At 53.3% G+C, this 10,599-nt stretch overlaps 1 protein-coding gene across 6 annotated transcripts in view; it reads left to right on the top strand.

Moving 5' to 3' along the window:
* The first annotated feature begins 1,573 nt into the window (after positions 1–1,573).
* Positions 1,574–10,599, top strand: part of STX1B (syntaxin 1B) — a 24,906-nt gene continuing 15,880 nt past the window's right edge. For 2 of the 6 annotated variants that reach the window (XM_087815807.1, XM_016217662.2), the window contains exon 1: positions 1,574–1,700. In XM_087815807.1, the coding sequence (XP_087671933.1) occupies positions 1,671–1,700 (30 nt within the window). In that variant the 5' untranslated portion in view covers positions 1,574–1,670. The remainder of the gene's footprint in view (positions 1,701–10,599) is intronic. The other 4 variants (XM_016217660.2, XM_016217664.2, XM_016217661.2 and 1 more) reach the window with 2 other exon arrangements.

The raw sequence follows: 10,599 nt of genomic DNA, 5'->3' as shown, positions 1-10,599 counted from the left end.
GGGGGTCATGGGGACCTGGAGTTCTTGGTGCAGGGGACTGATATTATCACATTGGTTTTGGGGACAGTCACACTAGCAGTTGGGGAGGAAGATGGATGTGAAGGAAAGAGTCTGCAGGTGGGAAGACCAGAAGTAGGCTGTTCTGATGGTCCAAGTGAAAGCGGATGAGGGCCTAAACTGACCCAAGGTGGTGGGAATGGAAAGGACGCAGGAGGCAGCTCTGGATCTGGCCATTGAGGGAGAAGCTGTAACATTGTGGTTTTACAAGACTGGGCTTTGTAATCAAAAAATGCAAGTGTGACTGTGACTCAGCTGAGAGCAGGGGCCACTGTGAAAACTGGTACGAATTCAGTCCCAGATGATGAACTTTTAACAATACCTTCTCAAGAGTGTGAGGCAAGGCCCTGGCTGGTGTGGCTCAGTGGGAGATAGAGGCAGGAAACCAAGGAGGGGAGGGTTTAAAGAAAAGTCATCAGGGTCATATGTCCTTGAAAGATCATGGAGGATAAGGCCTGACAAGTGGCCCATGGATTTAGTATCAAATTAGTCACTGGTACTTGGCAAAAACAGGTTCAAGGCCTGTTGGGGGCCAAAGTCTCATTGCAGGAGTGGAGGAGTTGATGTGATGCTAAGACATGGAGATAAGGAGCGGAGCGGTGGTAATCAAGGAGAGGGGTGCAGGGTACTTGGATGGTATCAGAATTCGCTTCCCAATTCGGAGGAATTTCCACTTTAAAAGTCAGAGCTATCTAAAGATAGGCCAGGAGGTCTGGTTAGGTAGTGAGTATCCTGTCCTTGGAGGTAGACAAGCAGAGCTCTGAGATTTCCTGCTGCCCAGGGACTCGCACTTAGAGCGGGGCACGCTGTTCAAAAAGACATGCCCCTTGTCCTTCTCAGCTAGGCTTGGCTGATTCCTCACATCACAAAAGCCACCTAGAGGGTCATTCTTGCTATTTCCAGTGTCCAGAGAGCCTCCCGCAGGGACACACACACACACACACACACACACACACGCGCGCGCGCGCGCGCGCACAGAGGTGGTCGTGCTCACACAGATACTCCCGGACACAAAACATAAAGTGTATCCGCGTCTCCTGCTGCCGAGGGGTTCACAGCACCGCTCCCCGGGAGTCGCCCTCTCGCCCCCGCCCCCGCCCCCGCCCCCGCCCCCGCCACCTCGGGGCCTCCCGCCGCAGCGCGCGTCTCCCTCCGCGTCTCCCGCGGCTCCGCCGGCTCTGCCCTTCCCCACCCCCGCCCTAGGACTCGCCAGTTCCCTTCCCGGGTCCCCCTCCCCCGGACTACAACCCCCAGGCGCCCCCAGACCCGGGTGCTGCGCATGCCCCCTGCTCCCCGCCCCCTCCGGCCCCCCCTCCCTGCCTTCCTCCTTACCTCCCTCCGCCCCCCTCCCCCGCGCCTCGGCTCCCGCATCCCTCCATCCGAGCCTGTGCCGCAGCCGCATCGCCACCGCAGCCCCGGCAGAGCCCAGCCGGCCCCGGCCCTCGCCCCTGCTCGGCCCTGCGCCCGCGCCCGCGCCCCCGGCCCGCCCCCGCCCGCGGCACCCCTCCCGGCGGCTCCGGTGCCCCCCGCGCCCCCAGACCCAGGCCTCCAGCTCCGAGCCTGGAGGTAGGAGCAGCAGAGGCAGGAGGACGAGGAGGAGGAGCCGTCGCAGGATGAAGGATCGGACTCAGGAGCTGCGGAGTGTGAGCTTGGGGGTGGGGAAAATGGGGGGAGGGACCCCACTATTTGGGCTGCGCGTGGGGGTGGAGTGGGGCAGGTGCTGGGATGCAGGGGCAGATGATGGGACTGGAGGTTGGTGGCAGGGGCACCACAATATCTGGAGGCACCTGATGTTCTCCAGTGAACCTGCATTTTGGGGACAGTGGCTGGAAGGGGTTAGAAGCTGTTGAGACACAAGGGGCAGGAGAGGTCTCAGGGGCCTTGGACACCCCACATTCCCAGGAGGGCCGTGGGGTCTAATCTGGGGATGGGAGGAGTGAATGTCAGGAAGGAATTGGAGGGTGCTGGCAGCCCCAGGCAGATTTATGGAATTAGAAGGATGGGGCTGTTATTGGGCCATGCTGTTAGTGGGACCCAGAGATGGGGGATGCTATGGGGAAGGACACAGGTTGTGACTGAGATGCCAACACCTGGCAGTGAATGCAGTGTGCATGTGTGTGTGCACACGTGTGTGTTGCTCTCCATGGGAAGGGACACCTCAGACACAAGGAGGGAAGGGGCTGCCTCAGGAGACAGCCAGGGCCTGAGATGGGGTGACCCCAGAGGTTGGAGGTGGGGTTGCAGAGGAGAAGGGGAGGAGGTTCCAGGCGCAGGGCCACGGAACTGGGTTGTATGACATGGACTGTGTTCTGCGGGGGGAACTGGGGCACCCTGAACAGTCAGGGCTGGCCGACGTGGGCCCCGTCTGCAGGCCTGAAGAGGCCAGGCTCCAGGAGTCTGGCCAGGCAGCGAGTTGTGCTTGGGTGACTGGTGTCTGCAGTGAAGGCTGCCATTTGGAGGGACTGGGGAGTGGGAGCTTGGTGAGAATGGTTTCTTTGGTGGGGAGGATGCTGGGGCATTTGGAGAAATCACCTGGGGCTCCGGGAGGCAGAGCTGACAACCTGCTGTGTGCTCACGTCTTGTGGTGGTATGTTAATAAAGCACTAGTCCCAGCCAACTTACTGCATTTGACAGATCAGGAAACTAGGGTTCAGAGATGGGCAGGAACTTGCCCAAGGTCACCAAGCAAGTGGGCAGCAGGATCAGACTGGAATGTGGGTTTCCTGTTTGCCAAGTTGACACATGTCTGCTTTTTTGGCCTTTGAAAGAGAAGTCTCAGTCAACATGGGGGGGATGTTAAACAGCTCTGTCTTTGGAGAGCTCCCTGGATTTGGGGGTGGTTCACTGGCACAAGAGGAAGGGGCCCGGAGGCCAGTGATTGCCATCTCTGGGGAGAGATGGCCAGTGGGAAGGAAGGAGGAACTGGTGGTCCAGGGAGGGAATTGTGAAGGTTTATTTCTTTATTGAACTTACTGAATAGGCATCAGGAAAGTAACAGTAATAAAAATAACCAATGCTTATGTGCCAGACACTGTTTAAGTGTCTTATACTCATTTTGATATTAACTCATTTTGATTGTCACAGAAACCCTAGGAGGCTGAAACCAGTATTATCCCATTTTATAGATAAGGAAACTGAGGTCCAGAGAGATTAAGTAACTTAACTGAAGTCACGTAGCTTATAAAAGGCAGCCAGGCAGGCTGGCTCCATCAGGGCTCTAAACTACCCTTCTCTCAAGATGCAGTTTTCATCCAAAGCAGGTTGCCATCCATAATCTTTTAGACGCTCACCCACCTCCTGGAAAGGTAGATAGACTGAGAGACTACCTCATTTTATAGTTGAGGAAACTAAAGCCCAGAGTGGTTAAATAATTTGCCCAAGGTCACACAACTAGCGAGTGAAGAGTCCAGATTTGAACCAAGATCCCCTGCTGCCAAGACTATCCATGACTCCAAAACTCAGAGAAATGGAACATGGGTTGGGGTGAGGTGGTGGCATTGTGGTACAATTAGAGAGGGAGGGAGTAGGGATGGAGGAGTAGGCAGGGGAGCCTTCATCTGAGCGGGTCAGGGGACCCTGCCCAGAGCTGAGGAATCCTGTCTGCTGGGGGCTACTGGGGGTGGCCAGGTGGAAGAGATGGGAAGTGGTGTGGAGGGGTGAAGGGGGCTGGGTGGCTGTTGATGGCTCTGGTGTTAGTCATAGTTCTAGGAAACTGGAGGTTTGGGAGGGGGTGGGTGGAGAGGAAAGAAGCTGCCAGATGTAAGGAGTGCTGAGGGTCTCCCTGCCAGAGTTAAGAGCAAGGAGGCTGGGAAGCAGGAGAAACTGAAGAGGGTGTGGGAGGCCTGGGAAAGGGCTCTCGTAAGAGGCTGAGGGGGATGGGGGGCAGTGGTGGGAGGGGATATCAGCCCAGGGGGCCTGATTATCTTTCCAACAGTACTTTAGAGTTCCCAAGGGGTTGTCAGATATGTTTATCACATAGCAGTTGAGGGCACAGATTTGGGAGTCAGACTGTCTGGGTTCAGATCCTAGCTTTGCTACTTCCTGTGTGACCATGGATAAGTTGGTTAACCTCTCTGATACTCAGTTTTTTTTTCCTGTGTGAGTTCAGAGTAATTCACACTTAGCAGGGTTATCCTAAGGGTTAAAATTAGTTACTATGCAAAAAGAACCTAGAAGAAGGCCTGGTGCCCAGCAGTGCTTTATGAATGTTTGTTTTTCCACAGCTGACTTATTTCTCTTGAACCTCTGAGATGGGCAGGATGTGACCCTAATTTATTTTAGAGTAAATTGAGGGCCACACAGGTAATCTGACTTGCTCAAGATCACACAGCTGTTAATGGCAGAGCCAGGGTCGAACCAGGGTTTCCTGTCTCCAGTTCACCAAACCCCTTTGGTTGGGAACTGCGAGGTGCTGGGCTGGAGTGGAGCCTGCAGTCAGGGTTAATCAGCTGGATTGGTGTCCTAGGATCCAAGGACTGGGGCCAGGGATGGGGCTCAAGAGAAGAGGAAGGGGAGTGAGGGGGAGAAGAAGGCTGGTGGGAGAGGGAAAGCACTAGAGCCTGTGAGGCTGCTGTGGAGTGGGAAGGCAGGAGACAGAGGAGATGGGGAGACTGGGAAATGGGGGAAGGTGAGGCCTGTGCTGAGCAGGGCTTGACTCAGGCCTGGTGGGAATGGGGGCTGTTATAGGACAAGTCCTACGCCTTGAGGGCAGGGACTGAATCGTATGTGTAACTCAGGTATGGACAGGCAGGAGGTGCTTCAGCGAGGCAGGCCTGAAATAACAAGGGAAGAGTAGTCCAGTTTGTCCAACAGGGGACAGAGACCAAGAGAACCCTGGTGATGAATTGGCACCAGCCAGCTGCACTGGGCTTGTTTCTGCTGTTCAGACAGCAAGTTCCACCCCTTATTTTGAGGACCTTTGCACTTGTTCCCTCTGCCCGGAACGCTGGTCCCTCTGTTTTGAATGCTATCCGCTCTACCTGGAACACTCTCCCCTCTGCCTTGAATTCTGTGGTCCCCAGATTGTGGCACAGTTGACTCCTTCAGGACTTAGCTCAAGTGCCAACCCCCCAAAAGGCCCTCCCTGACCATCCTGTATAGAGCCACCCCTGGTGCTTGTTTCCCTCTCTCACGTCTCCTGGTCTCTCTCCCTCCTGCTATTTAGCACAATCTGAAATTGTCTTGTTCATTTTTCATTGTCTGTCCCCCTCCGCTGGAATGTCAGCTCTTTGGAGGCAGGACCTTCTTTCTGTCTTGTTCGCCACCTTTCTCAGCAGCACCTGGAAGAGAACTTGGCACAGATCATACGTCCTTAGATGAATGAATGACTCAGTGGAGCAGAGGAGTGAGTGTGAGGCAGGGAAGGGGAGCGGAGAGGGGGGGCTGGGAAGCTAGGCTGCTCGCTGGGAGGACGAGAGGCGCAGGTCAGGGGGACAGATGGACAGAAGGGGGGATACAGTGGAGATGGGCTGCTGCCGCTAGACCAAGAGATGCTTGCACTCCTGAGGAGCACGTGTGAGCACGCGTTTGTGTACATGGGCCTGTGTGTGTTTACACACACATACACACACACACTGTGACTTTTCTCTCACCCAATTCCAGTCTCTTTCACCCTCTGTTTTAGTCACCCTCTCATCATCTGTCTCTTCGGTCACTGACTTGCTGGTTCACATTGTCCCTGTCCTTCTTCTAGCTACACATCTGTCTGTGTTGTCTCCTGTCATTGACACACACACAAAGGCCCTTGGTGTCTACTGGGGAAGGACTGAAGCTAGAGGCTTGGATCTGATTACCCCTATTCCCAAGGCAGTTCCTGGGGTGCCCAGGATCTCTGCTCTCTTCTTTAATCCTCTCAAGCCCTCGAGGGGTTGTCGAGCGGTAAAGAACAAAGTGTGTGGGTTCAAATCCAGGCACCACCCTATCGGCCCCCATCAACTGTGTAATCTTGGGCAAGTTACTTAATCTCCCCATGCCTCAGTTTCCTCATTTGTCAAATGGAAATAAGGATAGTATCTACTTCATGGAGTGGCTGTAAGGATTAAATAAGAAATTCAGCCTGGCTGGGCATAGCTCAGCATCGACCTAGGATCCAGGAGATCGCAGTTCAATTCCCGGTCAGGACACATGTCCTGGTTGTGGGCTCGATCCCCAGTTGGGGGCGTGCAGGAGGCAGCCGATCAATGACTCTCTCATCACTGATGTTTCTCTCTCTCTCTCTCCCTCTCCCTTCCTCTCTCTGAAATCAATAAAGATATATTATTAAAAAAAAAAGAAAAGAAATTCAAAGCACTTGTAACTGGGCCCAACTTGTGGTAATCAGTACTTATGTGTTGTTTAGATGTATATAATTCTTTTTTTTAAAATATGTTTTTATTGATTTCAGAGAGAGGAAGGGGGAGAGAGAGAGAAACATCAATGAGAGAATCATTGGTCAGCTGCCTCCTGCACACCCACTACTGAGGATCAAGCCCGAAACCCAGGTATGCGCCTTGACAGGGAATTGAACCTTGACCTCCTGGTTCGTGGGTCAGCGCTCAACCACTGAGCCACGCCGGCTGGGATCCATTGATTTTTAGAGAGTGGGAGAGAGGGAGTGGAAGGAGAGAAGGAAAAACAGTGATGTGAGAGAGACACATCAATTGTGCTTCCCACATGCTTCCCACATTCGACCAGGGCTGGGGATCGAACCTGCAGCCTAGGTACGTGCCCTTCACTGGAATCAAACCCAAGACCCTTTGATGGTATGTTGATGCTCTAACCACTGAACCACACAGGCCAGGGCAAGACATACTATTTATTTAATTAATTCATTCATTTAAATATATCTATTGATTTCTGAGAGAGGAAGGGAGAGGGAGAGATAGAAACATCAATGATGAGAGAGTCATTGTTCAGCTGCCTCCGGCACGCCCCCTACTGGGGATTGAGCCCGAAACCCGGGCATGTGCCCTGACCGGAATCGAACCGGTGACTGTTTGGTGCATGGGAGGACGTTCCAACCAACTGAGCTACACCAGCCAGGGCTAGATGTATGTATTCTTATTTCTTCATTTTGCTCATGAAGGCATGAATTGTCCGTAAAGTGGATCGGGCACATTTGATCAACTTTTCCTAGGTACTCTCATTTGCCCACAGCCTCTCCTTTAGGCTGGCCAACTTCCAGAAACAGGCTGTGCTTACTGTTAAACAGGTACACCTCAGAGCAGGGAGGGGTGAGCACATGTGCGGGCCCACCCATTTCACAGCTGAACTGGAGCCCAGAGAGGGGCTGAGATTCTCCTAGGGTCACACAGCAAGTCATGTGGAGGCTAGAATGCCTGGCTTCTTGTGTGAGCTCTTCCTGCACCCACGCACCTCTTATGCTTTTCTGTACTGGCCACAGGAGTTTAGCAGTAGTGAGGACACAGCAGCACAGACTCTTTGGGGCCAGGTAGGAACAGAAGGAGGGGAAAGAGCCTGGGATTTAGCACCGAGCAGTTCAGCTCCCACCTTTGGCCTTTTTTGCTGTGAAGCCTTAGACAGGTCAAGTAACTTCTCTGAGCATGTTTAATCATCTGTAACCTGGGAGGGGAAGGGGTAGTAGCCAACCCCCACTGAGCATTCGTTCTCTCCCTGGCAGCATGAAGCAGTTTTCCTGACTGCTTTCACTGCCCTCCTGCCCACCATGTGGGGTAGACATTATTGCTATTCAGTAAATGCAGAGGCTGAGGCTCAGAGGGGAGAAGTCATGTGGCCTTTTAGCTCCTGACTTGGGCAAGTTCCTTAGCCTCTTATGTCTGTTTCCCCATCTATAAAAGGGGGCTATGATAATATCTACCTCAGGGGTTATGTATAAGAATTAAATGGATAACCCTGGCTGGTGTGACTCGGTTGGTTGGAGTGTCGTCCCATGCACTGAAAGGTTGCTAGTTCGAATCCCCATCAGGGCACATACCTAGGTTGCGTGTTCGATCCCCAGTCAGGGTGCATACGGGAGGCAGCGATGGATGCTTCTGTCTCACATCAGTGTTTTTCTCTCTCCCTTCCCCTCTTTCGAAAACCAATAAAACATTTTTAAAAAGAAGTAAATGGATAAATATATGGATAAATGGAGTGCGTAGAATGGTATCCATGCTATGTAAATGTTTGCCATAATTATAGTGATGTTGGTCAGTGGTCCTCAGAGAGTTTTAATGAAGCTTAAAAGAGATAACAAGAGCGTAAGGTCTGTGTAAAGGTGCTGTTAAATGATAATATTTTGCCGGGACTTCAGGGCAGAGCCTCACCCAGATTGGGCCTTAGCAGGAGCTACCTGAGGGGGAAAATAACTGGCGGCAGAGTTGCTGGAACGAGGTGGCCTAGTCTCCAGCCTTAGCAGGGGCTGTGGGGAAGGCCCTGCTTAGATGCCTGTGATTTCAGCTTGGGTGCCCTCAGGAAAGTCACTTTCCTTTTTCCCCTCTGACCTCCTGTTCCCTCATCTGTGAAATGGGGACAATGACATCTGCCTCTCCTCTCTCAGCATGGCTCTGGTGGAGAGGATCAAAAGGGATTATAGATGCAAGTGTTTGTGAACTGTAGAGGATTGTTAACGCTCAGCTCTCTGTAATTATTATACCAAATAGGTCAGACTTGGGTCCTTTACCTTTTTTTCCTGTCTCAAGGGCAGGGAGATAGGCAGATAGCATGCCTCAGGGCAGAATCTAAGGAACTGGCTCTGGGAACAACAGGAGAGACAGAAATTAGACTTCAGGACGTCGAAAGTCAGCATGGGGAAGGGTAAGAGACAGAACAGGAAAGTGAGAGACCTCATGCCCCGTGGGTAGCTGGGCTGAGTTGAGTGCTTGAAGGCAGAGAAGGGACAGAGGACTAGGTTTTGGTGCCAGGGGAAGGAGTTCTCATGGGGCAGCTGGTTTTTTGAGGACAGAGCATCTCAGAGTCTCTAAGGGCCAAGGTCTATCGGGGTGGTCCCAGGTCAGGTAGAGGCTTGAGAAGCCAGAAGTCCCATCAGAGTCCCCAAGCCCTACCTGGTGCCACCCCTACTTCTGGGGCAGCTGTGGGCAGAGATGGAGGAGCCCCCCTTTCCCGGTGGATTTTTGAGATTGTCTGGAAATTAAATGTAAGTGCTGAACACACTTTTTGATGTGGTGTGGGGCCCAGTGTCTGTGGGGAGGATTCCTGGGGTTTTGAGGGCACGAAGCTGGGGTGGCTTCGAGAGTGTCCGGCTGAGTCTTCTCTGGGCTTGCGGGTTCTTTCCAGTGCTGTCGGGGCTCTGCTGATTGCGAGTTCACCTGGATGTCTAGGTTGCATTTAGGTCCCATCTGGCTCTGTGTCTGTGTTCGATCTGAGCTGTCTGGGATCTGTCTGTGCCGAGTCTGGTTCGGTCTGAGCCTGTCTGGTTTCTGCTAGGTCCTGTCTGTGATCTACTTGGACCTTATTGAGGTTCCATGTGAGCTTTTCTCTTTAGATTTTTGGATCCTGTTTTGATTTCATTCAGGCTCTAGTACTTAAATTCTGAGTTTTTTTAGGTTCTTTCTGGAAATCAGGGTGAATTCCGTTTAAGTTTCCATTGGGGCTGATTAGGGCTCCAGATGTAATTACGCTTGAAGGTTTCAGCTTTTGTGCTCAGACTTCTGTCCCAAGCAGAGAAGTCTTGAGTCAGGAGTGTGTAGCACTGGGGAGCCCTCCCTGCCCCCTCTCCTTTTTCCCAGCTCTCAGCGAGTGTGCAGACCTGAGGCTCTGAAAGGCTGGGAGAACAGGCTCAGAGGGCCCTCCCGAGTGCCCCTGGGGGTGCGGCTGACCCGCTGGGTCCACACGTATCAGCATGCAGCACTGCTGTGGGCCTGTGTGCGGGTGAACATCAGCATGTCAGTGTGTCTCCGAGTGGATGTCAGTGGGTCTGTCTCTCTGTGTGCCTTGTGTGTCAGCCCTTCTGTCTGTATCACTGGTCTGTCTCTCCGTGGAGGTGTGGGTGGATAAATCCCTTTGTGTCTCTGAGCCCTGGGGGTGGAGGGCTGAGCAGCTGCAGGTTGCAACTAGGAAATCCAAGCAAGTGAGAGTAGGTGGGTGTGAAGTTGGAAGAGGCTGGGTGAAAGCAAGTGAATACATCGAGGAGAGTCGGAGTCAGTGGGGGCAACGGGGCAGGCAGGCTGAGGGGCTGTGGGTGGGCAGGAGGAGGAAGACACAAGGAGCGAGGGAGGTCGGGGGTGCTGCTTGTCTCCTCCAGCCCTCACTGGGCCTGACTGCTTGCTCAGCCGGCGCTGCCTGCAGCTGGCAGTGAATTGACCTTGCACAGGGGACGTGACTGGAGGGGAAGAGGAAGGGAGCACAGCTAGGCCTGGGCCTGGGTGGCTGGGGGATGGCGGAGAGGGTCAGGCTCCTGGGACTCCATTCCAGACCCCTTCTCGGAGCCCAGAGCCAAGTATTGCAAGGGTGACATTTAGCTGGTGGTTACTGTACTGAAATACTTCCATACTGGTTGGTTAATAGCAGGTGTCCTGAGCACCACCTGTCTCCAGGGTGACCATTCACAGGGCCACATCCACCCCCAAGAAGGCACCTTTTGCT

Source organism: Miniopterus natalensis, chromosome 3, assembly GCF_054644295.1.
Source record: "Miniopterus natalensis isolate mMinNat1 chromosome 3, mMinNat1.hap1, whole genome shotgun sequence".
NCBI classification, from domain to species: Eukaryota; Metazoa; Chordata; class Mammalia; order Chiroptera; family Miniopteridae; genus Miniopterus; species Miniopterus natalensis.
Note: the sequence above shows the minus strand (reverse complement) of the source record. Positions and strands in the feature narration are given on the sequence as shown.